The following is a 20,854-nucleotide window of genomic DNA, read 5'->3' on the forward strand; positions in this document are numbered from 1 at the left end:
TCTTTGAAATGACCATGAAAACAAAGTTATGTCCCTCATGCTCACGTAAATGAAGAAAAAGAGAATGTTTTCTTTCTGTTACGTATATCAGATTGATGTTTGATAATTCTTTCCTTTAGCTTCATATTAGTTTTTCCAACATAAAATGCTGTGCAGGAAGTGTGGTAGCTCTGTAAACAATATTTCTGGTTAGGCAATTAGCTAATCCATGAAAAACAAATGTCTGTTTAGTAACCGGATGCTTAAATGTGTTGCTACAATTGATTACATTGCAGACCTTGCAGAAGCCACATTTCTTTGTTCCTGATGAATTATTATGTACGTAGTTGTTACATATCCCATCATTTGAGCATAAAATCCTTTCGAGATTCTTTTTATTTTTGAAAAGGAAACTTGGGTTATCTCCAACAATCTCTTAACTTTTTATCCGAAGTTAGAATCGGCCAGAACTTTCTGATCACCTGGCATACATTATCATGGTCCATAGTGCAAGTCAAATTGACCCTTAAGTTAGATGATCTTTTAGGTATAGCTAGGGATGGTGTACTTTCACCTTCTCTGACCTTACAGGAATAAAAAGGTTTGCCTTTTCCTTTACGTATGTCATTAATTCTGTTCTTGTTTAGTTCTAAACTTCTCTTTCCATATCCTCGTTGGCTGAAATTAATAAGCCTCTTCTTCCTGGAGAAAGGTTGCCTCTTTTGTACATAGCTTTGAAATCCTTGCAATTTGATTTTCAACAATGTTACTTGAAAATATGCCTAAGATGCATACTGGAAAAATGGAGCATGTGGTTTTGCCACACATCTTTCCTATAGAGGCAAGTGTCTATTCCATTCCCCGGATCAAGAGATAATCTCACATCCAGAAAGTCAATCATCTCTCTAGATGTTTTTACATCAAATTTCAGAAAAGTAGTGGTCTGTGACAGGAAGTTGTTAAAGCTTCTTTAAATCTTCTTCTTTGCCCTTCCATACAATGAAGGTGTCATCCACAAACCGATTGTACAGAATTATCTGATCATTCCAAATGTTATTAGCATCCTTGGACCAAGCTCTCTCCCAGTTGGCTAAAACCAAGTTTGCATAACTATTGGCACAGGGCGTGCCCACGGCAACCCCCCATCTCTGCCAATAGTAGCTGTTGTCATAGGTAAACACATTGTACTCCAACACTATTTCCAAAAGATTGCATAATCAAACACGATTCTACCTTCTCTTCAGTTAGAAATTCTTTTACTGCTTCAATGCCATAATTATTTGGTATGGAAGTGAATAAACTATTCACGTCTAGGGTTACCAATAGCAGACTCAAGATCAACATGATGTTCTAGAGCTATATACAGATGGTGTAGAAACTCAGCTGTATATTTAATCACAGTGGAGGCCCTAGGTAGCATCTTTTTTAGTTCTTGTTCAATAAACATAGAAATACAATTCCGTCAACCATCCTCTACCAGTCACAATTGGTCAAAGGTGGGCATTTAAGATCTTTATGAATTTTTGGTAATCCACTGATAGTTGGTACGGTGGGGTGCTCAGTGATGAAGAAATCATGCAAATACTCAATCTCTCTTTGCAATAGCATGTCAAAGAACCTGCTGGATCTTCCGTTTCATAATATTTAATTCATTCTTACTAATCAAGGAATAGGTCTTTCGATTACTTAGTAATTCTTTCATCCATTGGACATACATCATTGCATCCATTACCACAATGGCTCCTCCTTTGTCAGCAGGTTTAACCACAATATCATTCCTTTCTTTAAGTTTTTTAAGTGCCTGATTTTCTTCTTTGGTTAGATTGAAAAACGGTTTCCCTTTTTGAGACGTTCTTGTTCTCATTAACTCCTCTTCACAGGCATGAATAAAAGAATCCACGGCTGGGTGGTTGAGGGGAACAAATGTGCTCAGTTTCTTGAGCATAATATTACTTTTAATGGGACATTTATCATTTCCATCCCCAAAAATATACTTCAAAGTAAGATTCCTTCCAAATATTCTAAGGTCCAGTGCAAATTCATCATGTGTAGATTTGGTTGCAGGAATAAAGCTGAGACCTTTCTCTAATAGATCCATCTGAGAGTGAGTGAGCTGAATGTTCGAAATATTAACCACTAAAGAATTTATTGAGTTACTTTCCTTTTCTTTCTTTCTCTGCTTACAGATCTCCCTGTTCGAGAGACTTTGTTCATCATTAAAAAAGGGAGCTGCTCTGTGATGGTAACATGTGCTCCTCTCTTAGGTATTGTTCCTAGTGTTTGACCATTGATGACAGTGCTATTAAAAGGACTGGTATTATTGACATTAATAATTGCATCTGAGTCATGTTCTTGTTCGATAACACAAGCATTTTCATTGGTGACAATACTCCCATTTGGGACTGTTCTGACTATAGGCTCTTGTTTGTCAATGTGATTGACTTGTGCACTAACCAAAAGATCTCGAGATCTATGGTTATTATTATTGGTGTGCAGAGTTGTACCTCTCTCTGCTCAGGATTTCTATCTTCTTTCCATGGATGCTCATTGAAGTTTCTGACTTTAGGCCATTCAAATAAATGGCCTTTCTGTATATCATTAAAGTCTCTCAATTTCTGACTTTTAATGCCTTTTAGCTTAACTTCATATGCTGTCAACTTATCCTGCAAATTCTCCAATTTCATGAAGTTATTATCAGACAAATTCATACTTTCAAGTTCTTTTTGTTTCTCTTCTATCAAGGTGTTCATTTCTTCTTCTTGAGGCTTGAAGAAGTCAACCAGCAGTTTCATATAACTGAAACTTGTCTGTATATTAATTGCTTGCCATTTAGCCAAAAGCTCAGGGTAGGTGTTTCCATAACTGGGCATACATCTAACCCTGAGACCTCTAGGAATAACCTGATGATGTAGGCAGGCTTCCATATGGAAACGCTGCCATTGTCAGATGAAATACTAATACCTGTAGTGCAACGCTCTTCCAATATTTACATTGATTTTTGTTCTGCTGAGTGTTCTTTAGCGGAATTCACTTCTTTTTCTGGATTTGGCATCTGTTGTTATTGTCTGCCTGGCAGTGGGTAAAGTGAAAGACTGTCCCTTGTTGTGGTGACAGGCCTGAGCCCACCATAGAAACTCCTGTTGCAGGCAGGGAATGAGTGTAATTGATATTTCCAGACTCTGGCAATGTTGAGTCCAAACACTTTTTAGATACAATTGTAGTTTCCTCATATGCAGTCTTGCATATGGAATTAACAGAATGCAGGATGCCATGAAGCCCAAAGCCTGCAGAATTTTTCTTGCAGATAACTGGGTTTTTGTTGCCAACATTTAGAAGTAAGAATTCAGTTGCCTTTGTTTGTCTGGTGTGAGATAAGCCATCTGGGCAGTTGTATTTAAGCTTGCACCCAGGAATATTATCTCTTGAGAGGGTACTAGTTTTGATTTATTTTCGTTTACTGTGTACCCTAGGCAAACTAGTAATCTTTTTACAAACGCCAGATGTTTTAGTAAAATGTCCTTGTTCTCTGCTTGAATGAGGCAGTCAAAGTAGGGATATATTTGAATTCCTCTTTGTCTGCAGAAAGCAATTACTGGTGCCAGGCATTTTGTGAAGACCCTGGGCGCAGTAAATAAGCCAAAGGGCAGTGCAGAGAATTGGTAGTGCATTGATCCAGCTATGAATCTGAGGTTATCTCCTGCGAGATTGTCTGACTGGGACATGCAGGTATGCCTCTTTTAGGTCCAAAGTTACAAGCCAAGCCTTCTTGCCCAGCATGGGCAGAAGCTGCTGCAGAGTCAACATTTTGAATTTTGGAAAGTCCAGAAAAGTGTTTAGAATAGACAGGTCCAGTACTGGTCTCCAGGCTTTGTCCTTTCTGGTACCAGGAAAAGTAGTGAGTAAAATCCTTGTCCCTGCTCCTGTAGTGGTACTCGCTGAATGGCCCCCATGTCCATGAGGGATGAAACTTGTTTCTGTGCCTCTGCCCATTGATTGTGTGGCAGGTCTGGCATGCCTCTTGCTTTGGCAGGGTGTGAAAGTGGAACCTGTAGCCCTGAGACACTATATTCAAGAACCATTTGTCCTGGGTGATCATGTGCCAGCTTTGTGAAGAAAGTGCCAGTTTCCCCCCTAAGAGTGCTTGTAAAAGGTAAGTGCTTGGTACTGGTAGAGGAAAGTCATTGGGACTGTTTCCTGTAAGGTTGAGATTTGTCTTCTCCGCTTTTGGAGGTAGAAGCACCCCATTGCTTAGGCCTGTATGAGCCTTGGGGCTGGGATCTGCCGCTAGGGCATCTGTACCTGCCTCTTTGTGGCCTGACACTGGAAAGGACCAATTTTTTGAAGACCAGTTTCTGCTAAATCTAGGTGGCTGTACCTGTAAAAAATCCTTAACTGTCTACATAGATTTCGCTTTATCCTCCATTTTCTTCAACACCTCTTCTGCCTTAACACCAAACAAAGTATCATGCTGTAATTGAGCATCTAATAATTTTGTTTTAACATGATCAGGCAGATTCTGTTCTTTTAAACAAGCATGCCTCCTAATCACAGAACCCATTACAGCGGCCCTACAAGAGGCCTCCAAAGAATCAAAACCACATTGCAAAGTATGTTTTCCCACTTCTTCAGCTGCATGCAATAAATCCTGCATTTCCTTGTTTTCAGGGCATTCAGAGTTAGTCAACATTTTCTGTTTTAGTAGTGACATTAGGTATTGCTGATATTTAAGCATATGAAATTGACAATTTAAGGCCCTTACTACCAAAGTAGCAGAAGTGTAAACTTTTTTCCCCCCATCTGTCCAGTGTCCTCGAATCCATATCAGAGGAGACAGGGTTTTTAGCAGTGGAAGCTTTGATTCCCTTAAGGACCCTGTGATATGGTTTCTGGGTCAGCAGCAGGGTTTTTTATAAAGAAATTTATGGGAATCTGGGACCCTGTAGTATCTGTCTGGCTTAACCGGTGCAGGGGGTAGAGAGTCTGGAGACAGCCCGGACTCTGAAAAAACATCATCTACAATGTCCAGAACAGGGGGAATAACAAGGGGCCTGTGCTGAGGAAGTAAAAGAAAATCTGTGAGCCTTTTTTTAGATTCTGAGTAATCCTGGCTCTCCCAATGAAAGTGCTCCCTCATGGTATGCAGGGTTTCCCCAAAGGAGAAATCTTCTGGAGGAGAAGCTGAAGGAATAGATTCTTCAGCAACAGAATCCTCATAGGGAGAAAGAGAGTATTCCTGATCAGAGGAGGAATCAGAGGAAATGGAAACCTGATCTGAAGATTCATATTCTGTCTCTTGCCTAAGCCTCTTTATCAGGAGGGGGATGGGAACCCCTGATCAAAGTAATAAGGTCTTCGGCCATTTTGAGCATTTGTTTTTTAGGCATAGAAGCCTGTCCCGGAGAATGCTGTACTTGTTTCTTTGTCTTTAGAGCTGCTTTAGTCTTTGGCTTGGAAGCTGAAGATGGCTTTACATATAACAGAGTTGGTCTGAAAACACCCTCAGAAGCCGATGCCTGCACAGCGGCTCCAGACCCATCTGTGGGAATAGTTTCAGAGGATCCAATACCTTGAGTTTCCAGAGGCCCAGTCGGCTCCATGTGGGAGTCAGAAGCGGCCTGTGGCTCTGAGGTAGCGGGAGTCAGGGGCTGAGAAAGCGCCTCACTGAGAACCGGCGAACCGACGACAAGCTTAGCGGAAGCCTCGTCATGTTTTTGACCTCGGATGCCTGTCCTTGTCTTTATCCTTGCGTTTTTTAAAAATTCCGGTCGTCGGTTGCTCTGACGGCATAGTATAATTGAATCTTCAGCTGAAGTAACGAAAGGCAAAATCGTACCGACGCTTTATAGTGCATTGGTTAAATCTAGCACAAAACTGACAAGCGACGTCGTGGTCAGGGCCTAGGCAAGGAATACAGTAAGAGTGGAAATCCTTATGAGGTATTTGCTTCCCACAAGAAATACAATTTTTTCTGACATCGGTCTGGAGCAAGAAAAAATTTTCCCCAACGGGGTACTTAGCTTTAATGAAGACTTCGGATCTGAAATTAGATTTTGAAAATCTCAGGAGTCTGCCGACCGGCACTTGCGAACTGCTTTTGCTTCGGGCACAGCGCGGCAAGAAAGACTGGAGAAAATGGCATCGGATGAATCTTTTATACCCCTGGCGCACTGACGTCAGGGAAGAGGCGACAGCAGCTGACACCGGACCAGGACTTTGGAATTCAGACCGACTGCGGGTAGCCTGCTAGCAGGATAACCCAAGAGTAATGACTGCAACAGTGAAACACAATGAACCACCATGCAGCAGACACCATTACATCAGTTTTTCTTGCCCCAGATGTCAGGTGCCCCCCCCCCCCAATGGGAAGCAATTAAAATCAATAAATACAAGGATATACCTCCAACAAAAAAGCAAATACACCAAAAAGCTTTTTGAGCATAGTAAGTGAGAGTAGAGGTATAGCCAAAAGAAGAAAGGGGGCTGGAAGGAGGGTAACCAGGACTGCAACAGTGAATACACTCGAACATCTACATTTATGGTAAGTGTACACAACTGTACTATGTTCTTCATGTTTCACTGTAACAGTCATTACATTTGGGTAGATTCCCAAAGCTAAGGTTGGGAGGAGGAATTTAAATAGAATTAGGACCAGCTATAAGGCCCTGCAAGACTGCAGTGGCAAAACCAGCTCTGGATTTAGAGAAAATTGGCAAATGATAATGCTTGGTGAAAGTATGAACAGTACTCCAGGTAGCAGCTTCTAGGATGTCCCTGGTAGGGACGCCCCTGAGAAAGGCTGCAGAGGTAGATGCAGCCCTGGATGAATGGGGTCTGATGCCCTGTGGGATAGGTTTTCCATGGTGCTTACAGCAGAAATGAATGCAATGGCCTATCCATTTTGAAGTGGTTTGTTTTGAAATAGCTTTCCCCACTGTCCCTGCAGCAAATGCCACCAGCAGTTGTTCAGATTTCCTTTGAGGTTTAGTCCTGTCCAAGTAGAATCTAAGCTGTCTGTGCCCATCTAAAGAGTGCAGTGACCGTTCCCCTTTGATCTGTGGGTTAGGAAAGAAGGTATGCAAATGAATGGACTGATTAAGAGCCACACTGAATACCACCTTGGACATGGAGGGATTGGTTCTGAGGGACATCCTGTCTGCATGAAAGATGATGAAAGGTTCCACTGCCATAAGGGCCTGTAATTCAGATACAAAGCGATTGCTAAAAGGAAAGCTGTTTTCCAGGAAAGAAATTTTAAATCTGCAGTAGCAGCTGGCCTGAAAGGAGGAAGAGTGAGTTTTTCCACGACAAAGTTAAGGTACCAGGCTGGAGTTGGAGCTCCGCTGGGTGGCTTAAATTTTTGGCCCCTCAGAGGAACTGCTTGAGCAATGGGTGAGAAGAGGGCAGGCTCTGTGCTATAATGAGCTGAAATGGCTGAGGCATGAATTTTGATGGGGGGAAAAGGACAAGCTCTTATGAAGCATCTCAGTCAAGTATTGTAGAATCTGAGGTAAACTGGGCACTGCTGCGTTCATTCCTTGAGATTGGTTCCAGGCACAAAATTTTTTCCATTTTGCAGCACAAGATTGTCTAGTACTAGGCCTCCTTGCCTCTAAAATGATATCCATCACTGATTTACTGAGGGATGGCAAAGGAAAGATTAGGCAATTAGCCAGGCTGCTAGGTTCAGGGTTTGCAGCTGAGGGTGCAGAATCTGGTTCTTCTGCTGAGACAACAGGGAAGGGAGTCTGAGGCAGGTGCCATGGGGCCAAGCGTGACACACTGCGCAAGAGGGGTACACGAGTGCTGGCGAGGCCAGTCTGGTGCAATTAAAATCGCCCTTGGCTTGTCCTGTTTGATCTTTAATAGTACCTTGGAGAGTAGAGGCAGAGGAAGAAAGGCATAAACTGATAGGTTTTTCCAGCTGAAGGACAGAGCATCCACTTTCTAAGCTAGCTTGTGGGGAATCCTTGTGCAACATTTGTCCAATTGATAGTTCCGGGGGGGGGGGGGGCAAACAGGTCTACATCTGGACTCCCCCATTTGCTTGTCAACATAATGAAAATCCTTGGTTCCAGTTTCCACTCTTGTGGGTCTATGAGGATTCTGCTTAGTCCATCTGCCAGTGTATTTAGCTTTCCTGGCAGGAAGTGAGCTTGTAGATTCACTTGGTAGCGCACGGCTGTGTTCCACAATTCTATGATTAGTCTGCAGAGGAGGTAAGAATGTGTACCCCCCCTGCTTATTTATGTACCACATGACAGTGGTGTTGTCCGTCTTTACCATTAGTTGTCCTGGAAGAATGTGATCCTTGAAGGCTGTCAGAGCATTCTGTACAGCTAACATTTCCTTTTGATTTATGTGCAGGTGCATTTGACTTGGGTTCCATTTGCCCTGATTGCACTTCCCTGCCAGGTGAGCCCCCCATGCATAGCCTGATGCCCCCCATGCATAGTCTGATGCGTCTGTTGTTAAAATTTGGGCAGCAGGGGGTAGTGTGAATGGTAGTCCCCTGTTTTGGTGTTAGGCCTCTGCCCACCAAAGGAACTCTAGGCGTAGGCAAGGTATGACAGGGATCCTTGCTTCTAGATCCTGTGAATGTTGACACCATAGGCTTTTGAGATACCATTGTAGTTTCCTCATATGCAGCCTTGCATATGGAATTAGAAGAATGCAGGAGGCTATGAACCCCAAAGGCTTGCAGTATTTGACTTGCAGATAGCTGGGTTTTTGTGGACACTTGTTTGAAGTAGGTTGTCAAATTAATCCGTTTCTTTGGTGTGAGGAAAGCCATCTGGGAAGCTGTATTCAAGCTTGCTCCAAGGAATATAATTTGTTGACAGGGTACCAGCTGTGATTAATTTTTGTTTATGATGTAACCCAGACAAGTTAGTACCCGTTGAACAGAGGCCAGATGATTCAAAAGTATGTCCTGGCTTTCTGCCTGAATTAGACAATCATCCAGGTATGGGTATATATGAATATTTCTTTGCCTGCAAAATGCAATGACTAGAGCTAGGCACTTTGTGAATACCCTGGGCGCAGTAGATAAGCCAAAGGGCAGTGCAGAGAACTGCTAAGTGCATGTAGCCTGCTTTGAAGCGTAGGTATCTTCTGCAAGACTCCCTGATAGGGATGTGCAGGTATGCTTCTTTTACGTCTAGTGTTGCCAACCATGCATCTTTGCCTAGCATAAGAAGCAGCTGGTGAAGAGTCAGCATTTTGAATTTTGGAATCACCAGAAAGATGTTTAGAGTAGACAGATCCAGGATAGGATGCCATGTATTGCCTTTTCTGGGTACGAGAAAAAGTCTCGAATAGAAACCTTGTCCCTTTTCCTCTTCTGGTACCAACTGAATAGCCCCCATGTTTAAGAGAGAGAGTACTTGATTTTGGGCCTCTGCCCACTGATTTGGGGGTAGATCTGGCCACCCGCTTGGTGTTGGTAACGTGTGGAAGTGAAACCTGTATCCTTGGGACACTATATTTAAAAGCCATTTGTCCTGGGTAATGAGTTCCCAGGTTTTGGCCTGCAGACCAATCTTTCCACCTAAAGGAGCATTCAGTTGGTAAGTGCTTGGAAGTTTTAAAAGCAAGTCATTGAGACAGTTCTCCATAGGGGGAGTCTTACTACTCCCAGAGTTGGGTGCAGAAACCCCCCACTGCTTAGTCTTGTGTGTCCCTTGGGACTGAAACCTGGGGTTTCTGCTGTGTCTGGGTTTGGCTTGAGAAGATCTGGAAGTGGCTGGAAAGGACCAATTCTTAGAGGGCCAGTGCCTACTAACTCTAGGAGGCTGAACTTGTAAGAAATTTTTAACAGTTTGCATAGATTTAGCTTTATCTTCTATCTTTTTAAGAACTTCCTCAGCCTTGTTGCCAAACAGGCAGTCCTGATTTAAGGGAGCATCCAACAATTTAGCTTTAACACGATCAGGCAACGTTTGCTCTTTAAGCCAAGCATGCCTTCTGAGCACAGACCCAGTAACAGCAGCCCTGGCAAGAGGTTTCTAATGAATCAAATCCACATTGCAAAGTACATTTTCCAACCTGTTCAGCACAATGCATTAAATCCCGTAATTCATTTTCAGCACAGTCAGGAATCAACATAATTTTCTGTTGAAGCAATCCGATAACATGTTGTTGATATTTCAACATATGAAACTGGCAGTTTAAAGCCCTAATGGCCAAAGTTGCAGAAGTGTAAACCTTCTTACCCCATCTATCCAGTGCCCTGGAGTCTCTATCAGAGGGGGTAGGATTTTTAGCAGCTGAAGCCTTAATGCCCTTAGGTCCCTGTGAAATAGTCTCTGGATCTGCAATAGGATTTTTAAAAAGGAACTTGTGTGAATCAGGAACCCTGTAATATCGGTCAGGTTTTCTGGGAGCAGGAGGCAAAGAATCAGGGGCCAAACTAGATTCTGAAAAGGCATCAACAATGTCTAGTACAGGAGGTATAGCTAAAGGCCTATGCTGAGGCAGGAGTAAGAAATCCCCAAGCCTCTTTTTTGAATCAGAAAAATCCTGGCTTTCCCAGTGGAGATGCTCCCTTAGAGTATGTAAGGTCTCACCAAAAGAAAAATCCTCTGGAGGAGAAGCAGAGGGAATACAGTCCACTACATCAGAATCCTCATAAGTGGATCAGGGCAAATCCAGATAATCAGAAGAATCAGAAAAATCAGAATCCTGGTCAGAAGATTCATAAACAAATTCAGTCCTAGGTCTCTTCGAAGAGGGAGGTTGGCTTCCTCTGATTAGAGTTATAAGATCTTCAGCCATTCTTAGCATTTCTTTTTTAGGCACAGAGGCCTGAGCATGCTGCCGGGGTGTCAGTTTCTTAGGCATGTTTGGAGATTTTGGCCTAAATGAAGGAGGTGTCGGTTTAAATATGCAAGCCTGTAGGCCTGAATACACCCTCAGAAGCCGGTGCCTGCACAGCGGCTACGGACCCATCCGAGGTAGAGACATCCACAGGTTCCACAGTTGAAGCATCTCGCGTAGAGGCCTGCGAGTCCGAAGTAGCGGGCATCAGGGGCAGCGAAAATACTTCACAGAGTACCGGCGAACTGGCGACTGGCTTAGGAGAAGCGTCGTCGCCAGCTTTGGACCTCGGCGGCCTGTCTCTGTCTTTATCTTTGCGTTTTTTCAGAATCTCGGTAGTCGGATGGCGAACAGATGACATTTCTGGATAATTAAACCAAGAACCAAAATATTTAGAGGCGAAACTATACTGATGACGGATGGTGCACTGATCAAATAAAGCACAAAACCGACAGCAAGGTACGTCGTGGTCAGGGCCTAGGCAAGGAATACAGTACGAATGAAAACCTTTGTGAGGTATTTGCTTTCCACAAGTAATGCAATTTTTAACTTTTACTGACATCGGTAAGGAGCAAGAAAAAAAGTTTCCCTAATGGGGTACTTGGCTTTAGTTGAAGACTTCAGTTCTGAAACTCGAAAATGAAGATTTCAAGAGTCGGTCGACCGGCACTTGCGAACTGCTTTTGCTTCGGGCACCGCGTGGCAAGAAAGACTGATGTAACGGAGTTGGCTGCATGCTTTATACCCCTGACGACCTGACGTCATGGAAGAGGAGACAGCAACTGATGCAGGACCCAAACCTTTGTTAATCAGGCCGACTGAGGGCGACTGCAAGCAGATAACCCAATGTAATGACTGCAACAGTGAAACACGAAGAACATCCAGATATTACCAATTCTGCAGACTGGCATAGAAAGCCTGGAACCTTGCCACCCAGAAAAAAATGCTCACAGCCCCATACATCTCATCACAGGGCAGTGTGTTGGCAAACTTTAAGCTGGTCTTTGAAGGACTCTCATGGACCCTGAACATACAGGTTTTCCTGGACATCCTTTGTTAGGGGACTCCTCAGACAGATCTGTCCATTCAAAGATTAAACAGAAGTTTCCACTACTTTGCACAAAGGACTGTTTCCCTCAGCTTGGAGGACAGATGCTTCCACTTTTCAGTGGACAGGTTAGTTCCTCCATTATTTCTCATTCCACTAATCCAAAAAAAGAAAAAAAAAAACAAAGCTCTTGCTAATGATTCCCTTTTGGCCAAGGCAGCACTAATTCCTTCTTTGTCTTCTAGTCAAGGGCAAGTACTACAAACTGCCACATTCATCACACAACAGAAAGGGTTACTACTTCACCCCAATATGTCATCCCTAAATCTACCTATGTGGATGATAGGGTTTTAATGGTTTACAGGTACCATTTTTCTGAGGATGTTGTCAAGGTTCTCCAAGAAGCCGGGAGATCCACCACTTGAAAATCTTACATAGCCAAATAGAAGAGATTCTCCTACTGGTGCCAAAGGAATGGACAGGACACCAACCAACCAAAGGTACCTTTCATTCCAAAATATTTGTGAGAGCTCCTGCATACAGGTCTGGCCTGTTCTTCAAAGCCCACCTGTCAGCCATCTCTGCTTGCTTATCTCTATCTCCCCCACTTATGTCCAGATTTGAGATTAAGTAATTCTTTAAAGGGGTCCTACACCTTAGACTACCTAAGAAAGTCTATCACCCCTACTTGGGACCTCATCTTTGCACTGCAAAAGCTTACCTTGCCTCCTTTAGAACCAGCAGAATCAGCAAATCTCACATTCTGCACCTGGAAAACTGTCCCACTTCTGGCACTCACTTCAGCTAGGAGAGTTTCAGAGCTTAAAGCACTCGCAGCTATTCTTCCTTTTATTATTTTTCACAAGGACAGGGTGATCCCTCAGGGCTACTCCTTTATTCGTGCTTATGGTAGTGAATGTGCTGTCTCAATCAGGCCACAAACCTACCTACCTTCTTTCCCAACACACAGAATTAGGGGAGGGGGGATGGGGTTACCGGATTCCCTGGACATTCACAAACAGTCAAGATTTTATATGGACAAAAGAAATCCATTTAAAAATCTGATTTTTTTTTTTTTTTTTTTTTACTGACTCTAAACTGGGCCAGCTGGTATCCAAGCAAACCACTGAAAGCTGGATCTCCAAGGCCATTTCCTTTTGTTACTTTCCACATGGCAATTCCCTGCCCTCATGTCCTCAAGCTCACTCTAACAGAGCAGTAGCAGCCTCTGGAGCTTTCTACAAAGGAGTGGACATTGGGTACATACTGGAGGTCGCTACCTGGTCATCTGTACACGCTTTCACTAAATACTACATGACTGATGCCTTTTCAAGTTTCAGAGCTGCCTGCACCAGGTCTGTCCTATCTGGCCTCTTGGACAGTTCTACTGTCTTAACCAGCAACTCTTAGTTTTCTTTTAGCTCTGGGAGTCACCATGTACTAGGAATACTGCAGCAGTGATTCCAGTCGAAACGTAGTACAATTGTGTAAGAACAAACAGTAGATGTCCTACCAACTACTGTTGTAATACTCCTGTAGATGTCCTACTGACCACTGTTGCAGCATTCCTGTAGATGTCCTACTGACCACTGTTGTAGCATTCCTGTAGATGTCCTAACCACTGTTGCAGTATTCCTGTAGATGTCCTACTGACCACTGTTGCAGCATTCCTGTAGATGTCCTACTGACCACTGTTGTAGCTGTCCTACTGATCACTGCTGTATTCCCTCCCACCCTTCTTCCTCTCTATACTTAATTTTTCCTTCCTCTCTTTCTTCCTCAGTTCTTATATCATGCAAAACACCCTAGGACAGAGGGGCTTGTCTTATCACTTCATATTATGCCCCCCTTATCTGACTAGTTTTCTGTCTCCGGGGTCTTTAGGCCGATGGTTTGGAGACAATCTGAGGAATTATGCTCATGTGTTCACCTATATACTCCATACCCTTAAGAACTGGCCAGCATGGTGAACATTGCCTTTTTCTCTACGATAGTGCGATCTAGGAGTTGGTATATTTAGTTGGGGGGGGGTCTGATTTGCTTTGGTTTGTTGAAGTGCTGCTAGACAAGTGGTTCGTTTCCAGGAGTTATTTTATGGTGACCTGGCTGTTCATGAAATTACATCTTCGGCATCTTTGTCTCGTTATGAAGTTCGATGAAGTGGGATTTCTGTAAGCAGAAGTAGATCCATATTATATATATATATATATATATAAAAAATTATTTATATATATATATATATATATATATATATATATATATATATATATATATATATATATAAAATATTATATATACATATATATATATATATATATGATACACACATATGCACATTATATGTCTTTAACTTTTTTTGTGATGCACTACCTAGTAATCAGCCTGATGGATGGACTCATGCTGAACATTTCACTGTTAGTGGGAAAACAAAGAAAATGATCACTTATATGCTGACAGAAATAAATTGCACGGTGGTAGGCTGTACTGAGCTGTGCAGTATGAAGAAGACAGCAGGACAGAGAAGCACATAAAAAAATAAAACTTTCTAAGGGCTACCAAAGGTAAATAGCTATGTGTAAATATTTAGGGTTAGGTTTACAATTACAGATAACTTCAATTTAGTTTAAACACAAATCTTAAAAATGTGATTGGAAATGTACTGAGGTTTACAACTGTGCCTCACCATGACCCAGAAAACAGTAGGGACACAAACTTAAAAATGCTTTATAAATCCACTAAAGCACAGACCAAGCAACATCAATGAAATGCAGCATTAAGGGACCAGCACTGACAATGCAGAAAAATGCAAGAGTGAATTCATCCCTGAAACACCAATAAATGATTGATGAAGACAGGTATATTACAGCATGACCCAAATTTCATCTTGATGCAGCAGAAAAATAAAGCAACAATTCTAACAGGGCTGGTGTTCTGCACTGATCACTACAGAACAGCGATTCAGCAGCAGTGATCAATGTTATGAATTGGGTAACACCAGGCAAGCAAAGAAAGAATTTAGGCAGATTTTTAACTCAGTGTGAAGTATACTTCAAAATATAAGGAAACCATACTGTGGATTATTAACCCTTTCAGTTAAACATCAGAAAAAAATGTCTCACCTCTCCAAAAGTCATACGGTTAGCTTGCTTTCGGATTTCTGTCAGTCCTAGTCGTTCTTTCATCTTACGATACCTATAAAGAAAGCATTAAGAAGTGAATTTACTGCAATACCCCTCTCAAAAGGACAAACTCTAAGAAGTGAATTTACTGCAATACCCCCTCTCAAAAGGACAAACTCTAATAATATTTTTTTATTGACTCTGCCTCTACTACTTGAAGCAGAGTTGTGGAGCTTTTTTTTTTTTTTTTTTTAGTCTCCTGAAGCCAACTGTCAAGTTGCTCCCAGGGGCCTTTTCTCATCCATCTGGTCTACTGAAGCAGACAGTCCTTTCCCACATCTGGGACCACTGAGGAGAGCAAACCATGCTGGGGTCCGCATCACACCTGTTGTCATGGAGAATTTTTCAGTATGCACCTACATTCTCCTTTCCACCGTGTGCACTCACCCTGTCTTAGGAAACAATATGCAGTAGGTGTTGTTGGCATATCATCCTCATCTCCATGGTGAGTTAGCCACAGCCCTGCTTCCTTACAGGCAATGCTCTCTGCACATTCTCAGTTGACACCAGGAATCAAATGCGAGGTATACTCAAGTGCAGGTCCTAACTTTCTCAGGATGCATGTGTCCATCATACTGTCCTGCACTGTCAAGTGCCAGAGTCTTTAAATTTGGGTCACCTGGGCCATAGTCAGGGCCCTCTAAGACACTGGCACAGGAAGTCATACAAGACCTCATCAACATTCAAGCATCATAGGTTCATAGGTTGGTACTAGGCTATCAGCCCTAGGGCCTATACAAGCCTAGCCATAACAATTCCCTGGCTATTTCTTCCCACATTATTTACTTTCCTGGACCCCTGTCTAGCAGGGCGACTGACGTGATCTCTGGGGTGAATTTCCTTTCTCCCATCCAATCGTCAAGGTTCCTCTTGAAGAGGTCCATAGAGGCACTCTGCCTGACATGTATGGGAATCTATTCCAGAGTCTGGAGAGTCTCTGGGTCAGGAACCTAACCCTCCAGCATGTTTTGTTTATTGTGATGACAAGGTTTAGATCCCTGGAGCGTGTAGCTCTGAGGGATTGGGATTTCTTTAAGTGTAGCATGTCCAACAGCTCTGGGTTTGACATGGCCTTGTATGTTAAGCATATTTTATTTGTACATTTATCATCTTCTATTAATCATCAAGCCTCACTCGGACACATCCAGAGACCAAGGCTCTCACAACAGTAGAAGATGCAAAGTACATTTAACTACTCAATAGCAAAACAAGGAAAAAAAATGATTCACTGATCAGAAGGATCCATAAGATGACGGTAGCAGCAGTCTGCTAAAGAAACACACAATGTTGTAAATATCACACTTTGGACAGCTATCATTTGGAAGGAGAGAGGAGGAAATGGACATCAGCAGCACTAGTAACAAAGATGAACATATAATATAATGTGAAGGTCATCAGTGATGGCCAATCAGATGCTGAACTGCATAACTAGAAGAGTGGGAAGTGTGTTAGGGAGACTGAAATACTGTGATATCAAGCTTTCATCATAGTTTAAATTTGACTACTTGAGTGTCAACATGTATTTTCTTAGGTGTAAAAAAAAATTAAAAATTATCCTAGTTTCAGATGACCATGTGATTCTGGTCTCTATCTTGCAGGATATATAAGATAATGTTTTGCTTAACTACATGTTACAGGATGCATCTTTGCACTAAAAACCTTGCTGTCACTTCAGTGTCTCTGGCATCTTTCTGTACGCATCTATACCCAGTGCACAGTCAAGTATACTGCTCACACGCAACAATGGTTTAAATGAAATAATTCATCTATTTTGTAAATTTTATTTTGCTCATGGTCTTTTCAGTATCCAGCTGCTAACAAATGACCAGCTTCTCTACTTTTATTATAAAAATGTTAAGTTTACAGCTACTATCACTAAAGGGAATTTCAAAAGTGAAGTTATACATGTATTCTTGTCATAGCTTGTACCATATCACATTTAAAATATCTACAATTCAGTACAGCACACACAACATATACTCTAAATAGATATTACTGATTTCTGAAACAGCAGATTAAAATTTTCAAAACAATAAATCTCTCCCTAGTTTAAATGAGGAACTACAAAAATGCTTGCAGGTGTGAAAACTCTTATGTCACAAGTGCATGCTGAAAACTGTAGAGACTTCTGAAACAGGTCTGTTTGGATCAGTGTTCTACAATTCTGTACAGCTATATTATAAAAGAGTGGTCACCTTTCAAACCCATATGCTAGAAACTGTTACAATTAACAGGAACTGGAGTTACCTTTTTTCAGAAGGGATAGACCACAGAAGATAAACAGCTGCAACAAGGTGGTGGTGGTGGTGAGTTGGAGCTCCTTTTGCAGCGATGATCATTCTGCTCAAACAGCCACAGTTACTGTAAGCAGTCAAACTGCACTATTTTATTACAGGAATCACTGCTACAATCGTACTTCATTATGGATGGAGAATAAGCAGTATGAAGAGTTCTTCTGATCCAGCTCTTAGGGATAAGGCTACATTACTCCTTTCAGCACTGCTGCTGCTGGAAACACTGTACTTCTATATTGCATGACTAGCCAGCAGTGCTAGAATAAAGTGTGAATGGAGACACAGGTGAATGCCTCACAAAAGCTCTGTACTGAGTTACTTCTGAACAAGGCAGCAATGACAGCTGCTATGCTTGCAGAATGGGCCCAGACCTTTCCTTCTAGAAATTTTCTATGGTGGTTATAAAAGAAGAAAATGCAAGTAACCAGCCACTGGGACAGGGTCTGTTAGGATACTATTCTAGCTCATCTTCTCAACATAATGGTTATAAACATCTGATGTGACAGCCCAACGTCCTTTGATCCTGTTGGTATATGTTCTGCCTGTGTACATCCATTACTCACAATAAGCTGAATACTTTCCTGTGGTCTATGGGTTAGGTTAAAACTGGGAGCAGAATGGAATAAATCAAAGCTAGTTCTAAGCAAGATGGATTGGATTGGATGGCCCTGTGGAAGATGCTATCCATATGAAATAACATACAGGATTCTTTGAATATTATGGCCTGAAGCTCAGAAATCTTTCCAGCTGACCTGACACTAGGAAAAGCTGCCCTCCACAAGACAAAATTTAGGCTGAAAGAGCTAGCTGGTTCAAAAGGCAATGCAGTGTGTTTTTCCACAACAATGTTCAATCTCTTTGGGGGGGTATGCTGTGGTAGAGGATTTGGTGACTTGGAGGACACCTATGTAGAACAATAACACAAAGGAGCAGTCTGTAAATAGAGGGATTAGGGTGAAGATGTGCTAAAACTGTCAAGTATACCACAATCAATGGCAAGGCTCTTGCAAAACAGCTCTAAGAGATGCTAGAAAATCAGTGGCATACTGGCTGAGTGAGAGTCCATCTCCTGGCTGTTATAACAGGCCAAGATCTTGTTCCATTTTCATGAGAGTAGTTTAATGGTACTAGGCTTCTTCCTTGATTCTTCCACCTGGATGGAAAAGGAAGTGCCTATTACAAACTAAAGTGAAATTCTCTAAGCACTCAGCCTAAAAGATCTAATGCAGGGGTATTTGAAGCTTCCTCCCCTAGTAAGTCAAGACTTTTACTTCTAACAGACTTATAAATCCCCAGGGTGCAGTGTGAGCAGTTGCCAGAACCAGAACTGTCTTGTCAATAAGGGGGCATGTGTGCATGAGATATATCTCTCTACCCTGACTTTTGAGATTAAGGGGAACAGTACAACGATGTAAAACAGACCTTGATTCTGCCTTATGGAAATGCACTGTTGGACTTGACTTTGCTCATTTTTTCGATACATACATACATGAAACATTTTTATAGGGTTTATACGAGGTAATGCTATTTTAGCCCAATGACAATGCACACATTGCCAGTACTCACCCTCAAACTCCACCACTTTTCTAAAGGAGGGAGAGGGCAGTTAGCCCCAGAATACATTTGAGATCAACCATCCAGTCATCCAGGTCTAATATGAAGGAATAAAGAGAATCACATGGTTTAACCTGCAGAAGTTTAGTCCAGAGACAGGGGGGGGGGTTGGTGATGACCATTTCTCTACAGCATCGTTTAACTGCTGAGGAAGGTTCAGGTTTCTTGTTTTAGTGTTAGCTGAGCTGTTTGTCCTACTGAGACGTAGGGAAGTCAAGGACCAATGGATTTCTAATGGCAGAGTAAGGCATAAATCACCTATCATGAGTCTAAGACAGAGTACAGGGACAGGGATTTTATGCTCTCCAGATTACCAAGGTTCTTAAGATTAGAGGTATTTTCTGTTTGGGAACTCTGGGCTTTTCGAGTTTGCTGAGATGTCATGTGAAATGCACACTGAATGGAGTGCTGTACTCTATAATGGGTCTCATCAGTGCTGAATATGTGGGGGAGACAACTTAATCTTTGTATCAAGAAGAAATACCTTTGACTACTAGCTGTACTAAGTTTGAAGTCCTAATAATTGACACATGACAATCAAATGAGAGGGAACTGTTGAATCAAGTGCCCATGTCCCTGACTAGCTTTTCATTTTGCAAGGGTGTGTTCATTGTACTGTGCATTGTGGGTAAACAATAGTCATGTACTTACCTTAGCATTGGATCCTTTCATTCACGTATGTGTGATATAATTTGTGTTCGCGAGCTGCCTGATGCCAATAAGTGAAGAACTTAGGGTACTGCATGACAAAAAAGTAAACATCCTACAGGTCTTAGAAGGTAACAATTTGGTAGGGGGGAAATGGAAGAACAATTGTCGTACTGGACAGAAGTAAATGAAAAAATCCAGCATTATGTTACGTTCATAACAACCATATCCTATTCATTCCATCCATCTGATCCAACATGTGGGTCAGAACACCATTCAGTAAGTTACCTGGATAGCATCAGGACAGGAAGCCCTTGAGGATACAGGCTTTAAAGGAAGCCCTAGACCTTGATACAGCATCTGATTTGTAGCACTTTACAAAATGATGCAAAGTATACCATATTGCAGCTAAACAAATCTCATCAAGTGCAGTATTTCTAAAGATGGCTGTTAACATGGCAACAGATTTGGTGGAATGAGCCTTGGGGTTTGCATAGTAAAGGGTGACTATAAATGTCAGGGTGACTTTGGACACTCAAGACTCCAATGTATTGTCTGCAAAAGAAATGAAAATCTGCAAGTCTTTCCTGAAAGATTTTCTGAAATATTTTGTTCTATGAAGGTAGAATCTGAGTTGTCTAAAGCATATCCAAGGTACACAAGACATATTTACCTTTACTTGAATGATTTGAAAAAGAAGGGCAAGTGAATCATCTGATTCAAGTTTGCCTCAAAAGCCAGCTTGAGAAGGAAGTATTGGTATGAAGTAACAATGTCCTTGTGAAACACCAAATAAGACACTGAAGAATATAGGGCCTGTAATTTGAACACTCTCCTAGCAGAAGTGATGGCCACCGGGGAAAAAGGTTTTCCAGGGGAGAAAAGTACAGTTGTGTACACCTACCATAAATGTAGATGTTAGAGTGTCTTCACTGTTGCAGTCATAACTGTAGGGTGATCCTGCCGGCAGGCAGCCCGAGGTCGGCCAGAACCACAAAGTCTGGGTCCGGTGTCGGCTGCACAAGCTAGTACCCTGACGTCAGTATGCTCTGGTACATAGCCCTCAGCCGATGCCATCTTCTCCAGCCTTTCTTGCCCCAGATGTCAGAAATCCCCAATAAACAGAGTCCCACAAGGAAACACAAACACACCATAAAGTGAAAAAAGAGGGGATAGGAGGGAGGGAAACACAGACTGCAACAGTGAAGACACTCTAACATCTACGTTTATGGTAGGTGTACACAACTGTACTATGTTCTTCGTGTTTCACTGTTGCA

The 20,854-nt window shown here is 42.1% G+C and overlaps 1 protein-coding gene across 1 annotated transcript in view; it reads right to left on the minus strand.

The window, feature by feature from the left end:
• PRPF31 (pre-mRNA processing factor 31) overlaps window positions 1-20,854 on the minus strand; it is a 518,214-nt gene that overhangs the window by 94,555 nt on the left and 402,805 nt on the right. The window contains exon 10 of the mRNA XM_044087556.1: window positions 14,962-15,034. Within this exon, the coding sequence (XP_043943491.1) occupies window positions 14,962-15,034 (73 nt within the window). The remainder of the gene's footprint in view (window positions 1-14,961; window positions 15,035-20,854) is intronic.

The sequence above is a fragment of the Protopterus annectens genome, chromosome 1.part1 (genome assembly GCF_019279795.1).
Source record: "Protopterus annectens isolate FY-2018-M chromosome 1.part1, PAN1.0, whole genome shotgun sequence".
Taxonomy (NCBI): Eukaryota; Metazoa; Chordata; order Ceratodontiformes; family Protopteridae; genus Protopterus; species Protopterus annectens.